Genomic DNA, 14880 nt, shown 5'->3' on the forward strand with positions numbered 1-14880 from the left:
CCCCATTTCCCCTTAACCTCCACCCCAGCACTTACATTCCCACACGCACCTTCTCATCTTATCTACCAAGTTACACCCGACGCCTGTAAGGAGGCAAAAGAGCAGGGTGGCCGTGTAGGTTCACACTTATTTCTATTTTTTTATTCCCTTATTACCCCTTTTTTTATTGTCCCGAGAATTCAGAAAACCTAGGTTTAACCCATCAAAAACTATTAAAATTTGGCAATTTATTGTAAAAATTTACAATTTTGAAACTCCTCTAAATTGGTTCAACGTCTTTTAATTGAGCATTTTTCAGTAAAATAAACATTATTGTTCTTGTATCAAGCTTTTTTGTTTTCTGAATCTTTTTTTTTACTGTTCTAAAAATTTAAATTTCAGCTTCTCCACCGCCAAAAATGAGCACAATAAACTACAAAATGCACGTTTTGGCGAAAATCATAGCGTCGGAAAATGATGAGATGGTAAGTTAAATGAATTTAAATACCAGAAACCCCCTAAATTTCCAATTTATTCCAGATCTCTCCAGCAATCAAAGACTTAAATAACTATAAAGTATCTATGGAAACTCTCGAAAAACACAATATCCCTCTTCTCATAACCCAAAACTGCCCTTACAACCCATTTGCCATGAATCTCAAGTCAATGATTCTTCAGTGGAAAAATGAGCAACTTCAAGCGGAGCAGCCAAGACTTCTCACAAAACTCGCGGAGCATCTCGGATCAAATCGGCATTGCTCTCAACTTGTGCTCCAACTCCTCATAGGTCTTATGAATCTGGAAAACATGGAACTTGTTAGATCCTCCTGTCGAATTCTGAGCAAGTTAGAATTTAAGTTAGAGGAAATTGAGCGACTTGAAATTCTGGAAAGAGCAATGAAAGTTCAGGAGCAAGTAGAAGAAGCCAGTGAGTTGGTGATGAAGATTTTGGAGCAGCTTGAGCAAGAAGATTCCGGAATTTTTGTGGAAGATGAGGAGGATGAGGGGGGTGAAAATCCAATTGTGATGGAAATTTGCATGCTTTATCTGGCAGAATGTCTGAAAACGGAAGACAATTTAAAGGTAAGTAATACATATTAGTTGCTCCAGCCTGGCAGGCAGGCACATGCCTGCCTACAGCACGTGTTGTCAGACTGTCCCATTACGGTTTGATCTACAGAAAATGCGGGAATTTTTTCTCCCGCATTTTTCGCAGATCAAACCAAAATGGGACACTTTGACACCTGTACCAGGCAAGAAGGCATTATTCAACCTAGAATGGTCAGGCAAGCTTCCCAAGTGTGGTACGCCTATTCTGTGCCTACTCTAACTGGAAAACTTTTCAGATCACCAGCGCAATCACCTTGCTCGGCACCCTTGCTCCATCATTAGCTTTATACCGAAAATACAATATTCAATATTTGATCTACCAGCATGGCATCAAATGTGCTCTCGAGCTATGGGATATGCTCGAACACACGGAGCATCTGGAAATGGCTCAGGAGAAGCTGGAGGCCTTCAAAAAATTTATAACGGAAAGTTATAACCAGTCACCGGTGACAGGTACTACGGTAGCTGTGCTCACGGAGCATTTGAAGGAAGACGAGGAGTTTGTGGTGAGCAGAGAGTGAGCTCGAAGGCTTTTAAAATGAATATTTTCAGGTTCGGAGCACACTGGAGTTCTTCCTGAAAATGCCGATTTCGTTGGAGCAATTTGAGCAAAACCGGTCAGAATTTGTCATTCGCGAGCTTGAAGAATCTGATCTCGCAGTTCTAGTTATCAGGAAAATTGAAGAATTAAGAAACAGTAAAAAATTTGATTTCAAATAAAGCCGTTATTGATTTTTAATTTTTAAATTAACAGCAACTAGAAAGTAACAAAAAACAGGAAAATTAATTGACTTGTTTTTTGGCGATTTTACACGGATTTCTGGCTTCCCTCATAAATTGAAATGGAAGAGTTCTGGCCGAACTAGGCCATTTTGGTGGTATCTGGGGTAGATTTACGGTGCGTTGCGTGTCGCGTCGCGACTCGATTTTAGTGGTAAAACTAAATGCATTTGTCCGTGTGGAGTACACGACTTTCCCACGCGTTGTCCGGTGGGCGATTGTCAATAGAGCGCGGCGAAAAATTCAATGAGGAAGGCCAGAACCCCGTGATTTTGTTCCAAATCAGTCTGGATCTGTAGGTAATTGTCGTATTTTTAAATCAGAAAACAATATAATCAGATGATTTTATTATAAGAAAATCTTTCTAAATCTCATCCCAAAATCTCCAATGAATCCACGTACACTGCCACCTGAACCCACAACTTCACATAGTCTTCAGCAGGATTCGGAGTTCTATGTCTATAATCAGCAAACCATACTTGATTAATGTACATTTGTAGATCACTGATGCTATTGGTAATTGTCAAATTGAATTGTTGCCCAGCTGTAAATGGATATCCTCCACTACTCTCATACATTTCCCAAACTCCGTTTCGATGAGTTGACCGGACAACCTGGAAGAAGAAGCATGCCTGCATGCCTGCCGCCTAGGGCTGCGAGGGGCGCAATGCGATAAGGTAGTTGTTCGGCAGTGGCCGACACTTTCGGGGTTTCGCTGGCCACACGCCACCAGCCACCATGGATCTTTATTTAGTGCGGAACCCCGAAAGTGTCGGCCGCTGCCGAACAACTACCTATCGCACTGGGTGCTCGCCTACCGCCTACCGCCTACCTCATTGACTTCTGGTCTCGGGTTGAAATGAAACAGGACTTCTCCAATTGATGATTCTATATTGAGGAACCACCTCTGTTCTGATGGATAACCAATTAACACAATACTCTGTTTCAGTTTAAAATGCCCGTCGGGAAATATAATAGTGTACGGTAGGGCGTAGTTGCTCCCAGCCTGCGTAACTTTATCTGAAATTTGAGATTTTTGAGAATTTTTATATTGTGGGGAAGTCACCTTGATAAGAAAACTTCCATAGATCACCGGTAAAAGTGATGTTATAATTTGAATTGGTGAAAGTTTCCCACATGCTCCGCATTTTCGATGGAAAAGAGCCTGAAATACTTGTAGGGCAGGTAGTATCTGCCGTGGAATTGTTAATCTGAAAGTTTGCTTAATATTATGAGTTATACCCTTCAGGGTTAGCCATAACTGCATATTTTGCCATTCGGCAAATCGGAAAATTGCTGGTTTGCTAATTTGCCGGAAATTTTGATTCGACGATTTGCCGAACATCCAGAAGTTTTTAGAGGGATTTTTTTACAAGACGGAAACACTTAAAATTGTGCCTTTTTTTTGGCAATTGCCGTTTTCCGGCAAATTCGGCGATTCCGGCAATTTGCCGGTCTGCCGATTTGCCGGAAATTTTTAATTCCGGCAATTTGCTAAATGTTTTCAATTCCGGCAATTTGTCGATTTAACGAAAATTTACATTTCCGGAAATTTGCCATTTTCCAGAAATTTTCAATTCCGGCAATTTGCCGATTTTCCAGAAATTTTCAATTCCGGCAATTTGCTGATTTTCCAAAAATTTACAATTCCGGCAATTTGCCGATTTTCCAGAAATTTTCAATTCCGGCAATTTGCTGATTTTCCAAAAATTTACAATTCCGGCAATTTGCCGATTTTCCAGAAATTTTCAATTCCGGCCATTTGCCGATTTGCCGGAAATTTTCCATTCCGGCAATTTAAATGTTCCTCCCTTTAAACTCATGAAAAAGTGAAAAATAACATATAGAAATTATCATTTTAATTACAAATTTTCGTGAAAAAAACCTAGTAAAATTTCAATTTCAATACATTTTTAATTTCCAAATTTTATACTCGAAAAGTGAACGTTTTTTTTTAAATAAAAAATTTATAATTTAAAGGAAAATTACAATTTTCTTTTCGAATGAAATTTAGGGATTGATTTTTTTTTTGGATTTTTGGATTAAAAAAAATCCAAACTTTATGCCAAGAAAAATGGCACAAACCTTCATTGCGACTTTCAAATTCTCCTCTGGGTCCAACTTTTCTACTGTTGAAACATCACCAAAATCGAATAAAGTACACGAACTGTCATTTCCGTATGCCAAAACACAATACATAGAATTGTAACAATACTTGACGCAAGTATCCCACAACACCTGATCTACTGTGCTCCCGGGGCTCATTTCTGTTGGACGACCCCAGGACACTATCATAGTGTAAGTGTACACCTGGAATTAAAAACTATAGATATAGAAAATTGGGGTTAAAATTACCATATTGACTAGACTAACTAGAAATATCAAAGCCTTCATTGCAAATAAATCGGAAATTCAAAAAAAAATAACTAGCGGAGAGATTGAAAAATGTTTCAATGGACTATGCAAGAATTGTCATAGAGATGAGACAAATAATATCCATGTTTTGTCGGCAATTCATATGAGCTGGCGGGTACAAAAAAAATTGAATATTTCATCCCGGAAGCTATAAGGGGTTGGATTAGGGTTAGCCGTAATTTCCCGCAATTCGGCAAGTGCCGAAAATTTTGAAATATGCAAAACTCGGCAAATTTAACAAATCGACTTTTTTAAAAATATTAGCCGAGCACCGCAAATTCGACAATTTTTTTCTTTTTTCGAGCTCGGCAAATCCGGAAAATTTGGAAAATTTGCCGTGGTCATTTTACTCGGTAAATCGCAATATTTTTTGCAGCTCAAAAAGTGCCAAAATTAATGGAAAAAACTAAGTTCACTGGGGTTCGGGCTGTTTTTTGGACCAAATTTTCATTGAAAATTTTTCATGTGTGCGGCGAATTTGCAAAATTTGCCGAGCCCGGCGTTTCCGGCAAATCCGGCAAATTGTTTTTTGGTTTAATTAATTAATTAATTTATTTACGCTCGCGAGGAGACGTGGAAAAAGTTGAAGAAAAAAGAAAAATGTACACATACAATAGATCGTAAATACAATACACTGAATAAGAGGGATAGAAACAAGAAGAAAAAATAGGAACGAAAGTTTGTTAACAGGACAGTTGGGAGGAAATAATGTTATCTGGGTAGTTCATGTTGCAATCATCAGTTGTCAGACATCTCGTTATTCAAGATCTGATATATGTTTTAGAAACTTGGGGTTACTCAGCGTACGGTTTACAATAAAATGCTTTCTAGTTTTAGTTTTACATCTGCTCCATGAGACTTTCTTTTTGGAACGAGTTCGTGTGTTTTCAGAATATGTAAAAAATTGAGGTACGTTGAGATCTAGTTTACCATTAATCATCTTCATAATAGTTTTTCTGTCATAGATTTGGCGCCGCGTTTGTAGTGTTGTGAGCTCAAAAAGTTCATTGCGTTCGGATGCAGATTTATACTCCGGGTCAGTTGACGAGATGTATTTGCCTTGTGTTCTACTGTATAATCGTCTAGTAAATGCGTTTTGAACTGACTCAATGGCTCTTGTTTCAGAGTTTCTAATTGGGCTAGTAATTACCGTTCCATACTCAAGAAGAGGTCTAACAAAAGTCTTGTAAAGCAAGGTCATCAATCTTGGGTTTCTACTGTTATACATATTAAATATTTGACTAAGTTGATATTTGGATGCATTTATGGCTTTTTTCCAGTGCTCCGTGAATTTTAGATTTGGAGCGATGAGAAAACCTAAATCTCTAGCAACATCTTCTTTTCTGATAGTTTGCCCGTTTATCGAGTACGTAAAGTCCTTTTTGTTGGTACCTAACAAAAAACTTTTAGGTTATATGTTGCAAGGATTTAAATTTTCTTATCAGATTTTTAAATCTCCTCTTGCCGCAGACACACATGGTTCTGACCTATTTGTGTGCAGCGAATGTGATGATTTTATCCAGGGGCAAACAAAATACAAAACACTATTTTGAATAAGAATTTTGGACCATAAAAAGCCGATTTGTATACGCGAATTTTTTTTTTAATTAAAAAAAAATCTTCGAAAAGTAGCGACTTTCTCAAAAAACCTTGTTTTTTTTTTTAAATTTCCTAAAAACGAATTTACAACAATTTTTCATTGTGAAAAACCAAACCTGGCTTCCCTCATAAATTGAAATGGAAGAGTTCTGGCCGAACTAGGCCATTTTGGCTCGGCCATATCTGGGGTAGATTTACGGCGCGTTGCGTGTCGCGTCGCGGCTCGATTTTAGTTGTAAAACTAGATGTATTTGTCCGTGTGGAGTACACGACTTTCCCACGCGTTGTCCGGCAGGCGATTGTCAATGGAGCTCAAAAAAAAGTTTAATTAATTAAATTTAATTTAAGTCTAAAAACAGTTTAATTCATGCTCTAAAATATTTTCTGTGACCAAAAAATTTGGTGAAAAAATTAGAATTTTTAAAATGTCTTTTTTTAATTTTCAATTACAAAAGAACGGTACTTGATACTCTTAAATACCAGAAGTTCATAACACAAAATACTCTTCAGACACCCCCGTGCAGACAGCAATCTCCGCCCGCCATCTCTATGTACTCCGAATTATTCCGAAATTCCGAAAGGACACGTGAAGTGTCGGGCAAAAATGCAATTTTTAAGTGCATATTTATGCCATAAAGTTTCATTGGAGTCGTGGAGAAAAATTATATGAAATTGAAAAAAAAACTAACTCAAAATTGGAAGAAAAAATCGTGAAAAAAGTTTTCAATTTTCAAAAAAAAATCAACAGTTGAAGTTCGCGTCTAATTGTAAATTGAAAAGAAGGTTCTAGAAAAACTGAAAACTTTGGAAATTGCTACCAAAAATGTCAACAAAAAAATTAAAATTTGAATTTGAAGATGATTTGAAATATTTCCAAAATTTCAAGAACAACTAACATTTAAATTTCCCGCCAAAAGCTTTTCTCAAAAAAAAAAAAGGTAATGTTTTCTCATTTTGAAAGCTACCGTAATCTTAGACCAAAGCCTAAGCCTACGCCTAAGCCGAAGCCTGAGCTTAAACCTAGGCCTAAAAATTAGCCTAGGCCTAAGACTTAGCCTAAGCCTAAGCCTAAACCTAAACCTAAACCTAAGCTTACGCCTAAGCCTCGCCAAATTGTTCTGAAAAAAATATTGAAATTTTGAATTTCCTGGCTGTCTCCAAAATTGTCTCTCCAACAACACAATGCAGAATTTCCATCAAATTTCTCAGATATCTTTGGCAAGTCAGAAAATGTCCGAAGCGGACGAATGTCCGTAGAATCTAGGTGCATCGTGACTCCGCCCATTTCTGGGTACATATTCTGAGACGATGAGATAACGGGCTGTCTATATAATATTTCACAGAGGGGAAGGGGGATAATTTTCAATTTTGCATTTTTCGTCTCGGTTTGTGCTGTCATGGAGAGATCGTATACGGAAAAAGGTACGTTTTTAGGCTCCGCCCCTTTCTTGGCTTTAACCACAAAATTTTCTATGTTGCTGTAGTTTTTTTACGAAATTGTTGAAAAAATTGCATTTTGAATTATAGTTTACTTTATCCTAAAAAAATTGAACATTGTCTGGAAATCGGCCTTCGTCCTACTTTTTGGGTCCTACCACGAATAGGTTACTGTACTTTAAAAAAAAATTCTTATCCAAAAATAAAGGCCAGTCGGCAGCTGAAGCTTAGGCGTAGGTTTAGGCATAGGCTTAGGCTTAGGCATACGCTTAGGCTTAGGCATAGGCTTAGGCTTAGGCTTAGGCTCAGTCTCAGGCTTAGGCTAAGGCTTAGGCTTAAGCTTAGGCTCACACTTAGGCTTATTCTTAGGCTTAGGCTTAGGCATAGGTTAAGGTTTATGCTTTGTCCGAGGCTTCGAATCAATCTTATGCTTAAACTCAGGCTTAGGCTTAGGCGTAGGCGTTAGGCGTTAGTCATTGGCTTAGGATGAAGCTTAGGCTTAAACTTAGGCCTAGGGATATGTTAGCTTTCAAAATGGGAAAAAAATCCGTTTTTTTCTATTTTTTGTGGGCCTGACACGAAAACTCAATTAATTTTTTTTTTGTCAAATTGGGTCCCACCACGAATAAAATTTTCAGCGGCGTGCCAAGTCTGCCAGAGCACTGAGCGAACCCGTCTCTACTTTGGCATTACCTCCTGTGCGGCGTGTGCAGCTTTCTTCAGAAGATCCGATGGAATTCAGTACATGTGTACCGCTAATAATAGCTGTACTATTGCATATGGTAGGTCTTTGCCTGCCTGCCTACCTTCATGCCTACCTACCTACCAAATTTTACTTTCAGACATCAAGTTTTTCTGCCGAGCATGCAGATATGAGAGCTGTGTCCGAGCCGGGATGCGGAGGGATAGTGAGTTTTTAGTGTGAAATTTGAAATTTTGGTTTCAAAATTTTTTCAGATGTCCGGAAACATAGAACCCATCAAAATCAAGCTGCTACACCGGGAGCTGTCATCCCAGGTGAGCTTCAACTTTGAAATTCAGCAAACTTCAACCTTTTCCAGAACTTCACCTACGCCTAACTCCTACAGACAGCCTGGGCTCCAGCTCCTCATCCAGAAGCACATCCCCAGACGATTCCGAGGAGTTCAGTGATATTCTGGATGTTAGTCAAGATGATTTGTTACAGTACTACACGAAAGAAGTCACCGATATGATGTCTCAGCAGAGATTTGGGATTCATAAAATGAGTTGTATCTTGGAATGTTATCCAAGATTAGCTGAAATTTCGCTGAAAATCCACCGGACTTTTATTGAAAATCCGCCAAAACTTTATTGAAAATTTGCCCAAAGTTTGCCGAAAGCTTGCCAGAAATTTACCAAAAATTCGCAGAAAGTTCGGCCACAATTAAATGAAATTCAGATGAAAATATGCTGAAAATTATACAAAAATTTTCTGAAAACATGTCAAAAGTTTGCCAAAGATCATCAAAATTTTGGCAAAAATTAGAAAACATTAAGTTGAAAGTTTGCCGAAAATTCGCAGATTTTTTGTTGAAAATGGCTGATAATATGATGAAAGTTTGGCAAAAACTTACCAAAAATATTCTGAAAGTGCACCATAATTTTACCAAAAAATGCCTGAATTTGCCAAAAACAGCCTAAACTAATTTAAATCGGGCTAAATTCGCTGAAAATTTGAAAATTTACAAAAAATGTTCCAAAAAATTGCAGAAATCATGTTGCCGAGAGTCAACTGATTTGCCCGAATTTGCCAAAAATTTTGCTGAAAATTTCCTGAAAGTTTGCCGAAATATCGCTGAAATGTAGCAAAAACTTGCCAAAGTTTACCTTAATTTTAGCAAAAATATGCCGAACATCCGATAAAATTTTGTCAAAAATTCACTGAAAATTGGGTTAAAATTAGAAAAATAACGTTGAAAATTTGCCGAAAGTTTGCCGAAGCTTTGCAGAAATTTCCCTAAAAAATTCCAAAAATTCAGCAAAATTTATCAAAAATTCATCAAAATTTTGCGGATAATTTTGCTGAAAATTCGCCGAAATTTGGACTAAAATTCTCCGATTTGGCTAAACAAGTGCTTCAAAATTTTTGTTAAAAAAAAAATTCACTTCTTACTTTGAACTTGAGGCCTTGTTTCATTGTGTTGGATAACATCCCCGCACGTCACTTTCCGAATAACCCTCTCCAAAACTAGGTCAACATTCTCCGAAGTTGATCCAAAAATTTTCAGAACACCCTCCACGTGAGTTCTATCACCGACCTAATGATTGTCTCCGCTCATCACGAGGGATCTTCCACAGAATCCTGCCTTAACTGCCCTGGAGTTGATATGCTAGACAAGGAAGATGTGGAGGTTCTGCTGAAGTACTTCAAGTTCTCCAATACCTGGATTGATTCGATATTTGCTAGCTTGATATCTCCCAATCAAGTGGAGCTTATCCAGTGCGATCATGAGTAAGTAATTGCTGTGACTACTGCCAAATTTACCGTATAACTTTATAGGGACATTGCCAAATTCATCAATCATTCCAAATCAACCTTAGGATTCAGCCTAAGCCATCTTAATCTGAACATCATCGAGTACTCAGTCTTCAAGTCCTTCTGTATCTGGAAGCTTGTGTATCATGAGACAAGCATCGCAATGAAGATTATGGCTCAAGAGCATTTTGAGGGTGTTACCAGTGCTCTCCGGAAGTATTACAGGGTAAGGGGAACCTATTATTTTCTGCTGAAGTCCTGTTGTGCCTGTTTTCAGAAGGAATCCAAAATGAACGACTTGGAAGTGGCAACCCGAATCGGGGATATCACATTGCAAATTATCACTGTCTCGGTATAAAAAAGGCTAATGATTAATTAATTAGTTAAATATATTGCTTCCAGAACCTCTACAACGACATGATCCGGCTATATCATCAAATTGGAGTTGAATTTTAATATACTAATTTAATATAATGTATTGGGAGTGGTTTTTCTAAATTCTGATTATTTATATTTTCAACTATTCATATAAACTTTATTATTTCGAATCGTGTTGCAAATTGCAAGTAGACACGTCCTTAAAGTGTCCTCAACGCCAACAGATCTCTTTCCGATAGGCAGCGCCGGTGCAATCTCTGACCTGACTGAGGTCTTTTGTCTCAATATTCTATTACATTGCATTGGAAACGTATTAAACTGAACGGGGTTTTTATACATATATCGGTACACAAATTGCCAGATGCAGTAGGTCGAGTTAAATTGAGGAAGGTTTTTTCCTTCAACTTTGACAGCTAATTCCACATCTTGCTTTGATTTGTCAAAGAAATTTCCATAAACATAATATAAGTCATAACTTTTCCTAGCGTTTTGTAGTAGTACACAATTTTGATATCTTCAGAATGAGCTGAGATATGGGTTATTAAAGTTATGTGGGCAGTTTTTGGTTGATGCACCATGTTTGGCTCACTCTCAATAGTTTTAAAATGGTTTGATAAATTTAGGAGGAACCAATGTATAAGATGTTAAAATTATTCGGGGTCATATCAATGCACCATGCCAAAAAATATATCCAAAACCCCGATGCACCGTGTCCAAAAGTATATATAAAAGTGCGATGCACCATGTTCAAAAATATATTCAAAAATATGATGCTCCATGTTCAAAAATACGATGCACCATGTCAAAAAGTATATCTTGAAGTATGATGCACCATGTCTAAAAATATATTATGAAGACTACTGTAGAATTACCGTAATTGAAAACTTGCAAACTTTGTGCTTTGCCCTACCCGATACCATCTTTAGACTCAGTGTCTAGAAGTACCTGCCGCAGAAGATCCGAAACTAGAGATAGTTTTGTACTGGAAAATATGTATGTACTTCCTTTTTGGGATGACAAATGCGTAATCATCTAAGCGGATCTACAACGTCTAGGACAGGACAGTTTTCGGGTTGTTTTTGAAACAAACTAGAAATAGAAACTAATTTATTTTTGAATTCAAAGGGGCTTTAGTTATTCACCAGTTATAAATAATCCCTGAGTCTTATCGTAAACCCAACTAGTGACATTATCCATTTCAGCTTTGCACAGGTTACCGGTACTATGACACACATTTGGTCTGGAAAAAAAGACATTTAATGAAGTTCCTGGTAGTTCAAAAAAAGTTACGTTGCTTTTGCTATGCATAAGTTCATGGTTAGAATGGGAGTGTAGGAAAATATTGGCGGGGTGGCTCCGAAGATTTTGTGCATCTGAAAAACTGGCTAAACATGAAAAAAAAGGAAGTTCCAGACAGTCCGAACCGTATCATGCATATTCCAAATGTGACCTTCTGTGCTGTTCGGGAAAAATCTATATGGTTTTTCCACAACGTTAGCTTTAATTTCCTTAATATTAAATCGAAAATGTAGTACTGTTCCATTGGAAAACAGTGTAGTTGTTGAGTTGTGCAGGAATTTTCCGGGTGAGTGAGTAGTTATTCACCAGTTATAAATACTCCCTGAGTCTTATCGTAAACCCAACTAGTCATGTGGCTGTTGCTTTTTCTTGAAATTTTCAATGTGAAGTTTTATAGTAAAAATGGTCCAGAACTATCAAGGAAGCTTACTTGTTCAGAATTGTGCTTTAAAGATTTAAGATAAGCTCTAACTAAATGGGTTGACTTTTTCAAATTCACAATTGTGTTAATTAGATAATTAACATGATTTCAAGTACTCACAAAATTCACTGTAAACATGAAGCATGCTCCAAAAAAGTCTGCTAGCTGAAAATCAGGTTAATAAAATTTTCTGAAACTATACAGATTTTTAATACAGAGTTTTAACTACTTGTTATGCACAATTTAAAAGAAAAATTCAGCAATGATAACAATTTCAGGATTCATTAAATATTTGTATTATTAAAACCACGTGAATAAGGTTTCACTTTCGACAGCTTCACTTTTCATTGGGGATTGAGAAGTTTTTTTCAATCATAGCATCATAGTTGAAGCCCAGTTTGATGATACATCCGAGCCATGTCATTGTAGAGATTCTGAATAACGTAACGTCGAAATTGCTCCTAGATTCGGAAAGACTAACCGATACAGTGATGATTTGCAGTGTGATATCCCCGATTCTTGTGGCCATTTCCAATTCACTCATTTTAATGTTCTTCTAAAAATTTCAAATTAAATGTAGTATGAACTGTAGATCCCATACCCTATAATACTTCCTAAGAGCACTTGTAACTCCTTCATAATGCTCCTGAGCCACAATCTTCATTGAAATGCTTGTTTTGTGATACACAAGCTTCCAGATGCAAAATGACTTGAAGGCTGCGTATTCAATGATGTTCAGGTTAAGCTGGGCAAGTGTGCTCCCCAGAGTTGACTTGAGTAGATGGATGAACTCAGAGATTCTTCTGAAAATTTATATTAAATTTTTAAAAGAAAATAAAGATTATCCAGCTCACTCGTTACAGCTAGGATCCAGTGGGGAAGTAGGTGCAAGGAGTGAATCAATCCAGGTGTTCGAGAACTTGAAGTACTTGTGCACAACCTCAACGTCTTCATTATACAGTATATCTACTCCAGGGCAGTTGAAGCACGATTCCAGGGATGTTCCTTCTTGGTAGGCGGTGACAATCATAAGATCGTTCACTGACTTCACTTGGAGAGCGTTCTGAAATTATAGTCAGATGGTTAGCCTTGCTAAGCTTCATAAAAACAATTCAACGGTTTTGTCAAAAACCCATGTGATGTCAGGTTGTCCCATCGCTCTACTGTACACGAAATGACGAAATGCTCTGTGACGTCACAAATATTACATTTTCCCGCCATTTCGTGTGCAGTAGAGTAATGGGGCATCCTGACACCAGGTGAGATCCGACTGAAACGGCCGTAGACCCATTTAACTGTGCCAGGTATCCTCACCTTTTGCTCCCCATATCTCTGCTGAGCCATTATGCTCTCCACTTCTTTCACATAATACTTGAGCAAATCCCCGTTGGAAATGTTCAGGATCTTGCTGAACCCGTCTACTTCCTCAAGTGACGGCACGCTTCTTGGTGTGGGCTCCCGTGGTATTATGTTGTTCGGTGCTTTTCTAGCAGTAGCTAAAGCATTACGGCTCATGACCATCCCGGCTCGAATACAACTGGTGTATCTGCATGCTCTGCAGAAGAACTTCATATCTGAAATTTAATTGAGTAAGGATTTTCTCAAGAAGCTAAAACTACCATGAGAAATAGTGCAGCTGTTAGTTGCAGTGCACATGTAGCGAATCCCATCGGATCTTCGGAAGAATGCAGCACAAGCTGCGCAGGAGGTGATGCCAAAGTACAGGCGGGTTCGTTCGGTGCTGTGACAAACTTGGCAGGAAGCTGGAAGTTGTGAGAATTGGCTTGAACTAAAGCTAAAAGCCGTTGGAGCAACCTTTTTTACTGTAGGTAAAGTTTCTTAGAAAAATTTGGCGGGAGCTCAAATTTCCTGAAAAATGTTGGCAGGACATAAATTTTCTGAGAAAAACTTTTTGGCGGAAAATTCAAACTTTTCGTGAAAAATTTGGCGAGTATTCAAAACTTTTGATTGGGAGTAAATTTTTATGGCGGGAATTCAAATTTTCTGAAAAAAAACATTTTTGGCGAGAATTCAAAGTGTCTGAGAAAACAATTTTTGGCGGGAATTCGCATTTTTGAGAAAAAATTGGCGGGAATTCAAAAGTTCTGAGAAAAATTTCACTTCACTAACCTATTTCATTACTCGGTCTCCCTACTGTTGTCGACATTTTTCTTCAAACTTGCCAGGAGACAAAATAAATAATTTCGATCCAAAATTCTCGTTCGGAGAAACAGAATCCAAGTGACGCTATTCTCATCCTTTCCTGATCTTTTCTGCTGATACTTGTGCTGTTTCGGAATTTCTGTCCGAAGTCTTGCGGAGTCTCAAGAGATGCTATCGAACGATACTATCAAGAAGTCAAATTTTTAGTATATCAGGAGAATAAAAATTATGAATTTTGGAAACATTTTTGTGGAAATTTCAGTAGAAAGGCTCTAGAATTTACATCAGCTAGCGGTAGAAGCAAATTGGAAAACCATCACAGACTTCTGTACCGAAATTCCAGAAAAAAAAATCAACTAGGTCTGAGGTAGAGCTGGGGTTTCTCAACAGATTCTCACTCATATGAGCAAAATTTTCAAGAAAAAGTCCCCAGTTAGGTTTCCATCTGAAAATCTGAAGTTGGTTGTTTGGATGGGCAGACTTTTTGATGTCCTCAAAAGATACGCCACGGGCCCCTGTGGAACCACAAAACACACTTTCTCGTTTTAGATCAAAAGGTTGGTAGTCGTCGGGAAATATATAAGGTCTCGGAGAGAATTAGAGACACTTCATCTTAGGTACGTCTTAGGTACGTCTTAGGTACGTCTTAAGTAGGCTTTGGTACGTCTTAGGTAGGATTAGGTGGCACGTTTAAGGTAAGTTTTATTAGGCATGTCTCAGGTAAGCATATATAGGCTTAAGAAGGCTTAGGTACGATTCAGGTATGTCTTAGGTACGTCTTAGGTAGGCTGAATTTGTCGAC

The 14880-nt window shown here is 37.8% G+C and overlaps 4 protein-coding genes, 5 non-coding genes and 1 pseudogene across 11 annotated transcripts; 4 read left to right on the plus strand and 6 right to left on the minus strand.

Moving 5' to 3' along the window:
- Positions 1 to 388: 388 nt before the first annotated feature.
- Positions 389 to 1809, plus strand: C27C7.7 (RING-type E3 ubiquitin transferase; the record flags this gene model as incomplete). The annotated part of the gene is made up of 4 exons (NM_060516.3): positions 389 to 464; positions 520 to 1062; positions 1326 to 1595; positions 1642 to 1809. The coding sequence occupies exons 1-4, from the start codon at positions 399 to 401 to the stop codon at positions 1807 to 1809; spliced, it is 1047 nt and encodes a 348-aa protein (NP_492917.2). The 5' UTR covers positions 389 to 398.
- A 392-nt stretch (positions 1810 to 2201) lies between these two features.
- C27C7.5 (Galectin) lies at positions 2202 to 4263 on the minus strand (the record flags this gene model as incomplete). Of its 2 annotated transcripts, NM_001276567.2 has the most annotated exons (5): positions 2202 to 2483; positions 2702 to 2889; positions 2936 to 3080; positions 3955 to 4179; positions 4225 to 4263. In NM_001276567.2, 5 exons carry the CDS (start codon positions 4261 to 4263, stop codon positions 2241 to 2243), a joined length of 840 nt encoding a protein of 279 aa, NP_001263496.1. The 2 variants fall into 2 exon arrangements, with proteins under 2 accessions (NP_001263496.1, NP_492918.2); NM_060517.6 differs by lacking the exon at positions 4225 to 4263 and having other exon boundaries at positions 2241 to 2483; positions 3955 to 4164.
- Positions 4264 to 6863: 2600 nt separating this feature from the next.
- Positions 6864 to 6956, minus strand: C27C7.10. The gene has a single exon (NR_050566.1). It is a non-coding gene; the product is annotated as an Unclassified non-coding RNA C27C7.10 (non-coding RNA).
- C27C7.12 lies at positions 6864 to 6956 on the plus strand. Its single transcript, NR_050565.1, has one exon. It is a non-coding gene; the product is annotated as an Unclassified non-coding RNA C27C7.12 (non-coding RNA).
- Positions 6957 to 7222: 266 nt separating this feature from the next.
- On the plus strand, positions 7223 to 10365 carry nhr-74 (Nuclear receptor domain-containing protein). The gene is made up of 9 exons (NM_060518.4): positions 7223 to 7305; positions 7959 to 8102; positions 8163 to 8228; positions 8278 to 8337; positions 8382 to 8482; positions 9570 to 9793; positions 9842 to 10043; positions 10095 to 10169; positions 10220 to 10365. The coding sequence occupies exons 1-9, from the start codon at positions 7281 to 7283 to the stop codon at positions 10271 to 10273; spliced, it is 951 nt and encodes a 316-aa protein (NP_492919.2). The 5' UTR covers positions 7223 to 7280; the 3' UTR covers positions 10274 to 10365.
- C27C7.13 lies at positions 7588 to 7637 on the plus strand. Its single transcript, NR_050567.1, has one exon. It is a non-coding gene; the product is annotated as an Unclassified non-coding RNA C27C7.13 (non-coding RNA).
- C27C7.11 lies at positions 7588 to 7637 on the minus strand. Its single transcript, NR_050568.1, has one exon. It is a non-coding gene; the product is annotated as an Unclassified non-coding RNA C27C7.11 (non-coding RNA).
- Positions 8362 to 8389, minus strand: C27C7.9. Its single transcript, NR_050569.1, has one exon. It is a non-coding gene; the product is annotated as an Unclassified non-coding RNA C27C7.9 (non-coding RNA).
- A 964-nt stretch (positions 10366 to 11329) lies between the features above and the next one.
- On the minus strand, positions 11330 to 11631 carry C27C7.2 (annotated as a pseudogene). The gene is made up of 3 exons: positions 11620 to 11631; positions 11486 to 11568; positions 11330 to 11435 (listed from the first exon to the last, which is right to left on the minus strand). Coding segments are annotated over exons 1-3 (201 nt in total).
- A 248-nt stretch (positions 11632 to 11879) lies between these two features.
- On the minus strand, positions 11880 to 14227 carry nhr-73 (Nuclear receptor domain-containing protein). Its single transcript, NM_060520.5, has 7 exons — positions 14046 to 14227; positions 13535 to 13678; positions 13230 to 13489; positions 12770 to 12978; positions 12517 to 12718; positions 12397 to 12471; positions 11880 to 12349 (listed from the first exon to the last, which is right to left on the minus strand). The coding sequence occupies exons 1-7, from the start codon at positions 14080 to 14082 to the stop codon at positions 12296 to 12298; spliced, it is 981 nt and encodes a 326-aa protein (NP_492921.2). The 5' UTR covers positions 14083 to 14227; the 3' UTR covers positions 11880 to 12295.
- Positions 14228 to 14880: the final 653 nt, after the last annotated feature.

This window comes from Caenorhabditis elegans, chromosome I (assembly GCF_000002985.6).
Source record: "Caenorhabditis elegans chromosome I".
NCBI lineage: Eukaryota > Metazoa > Nematoda > Chromadorea > Rhabditida > Rhabditidae > Caenorhabditis > Caenorhabditis elegans.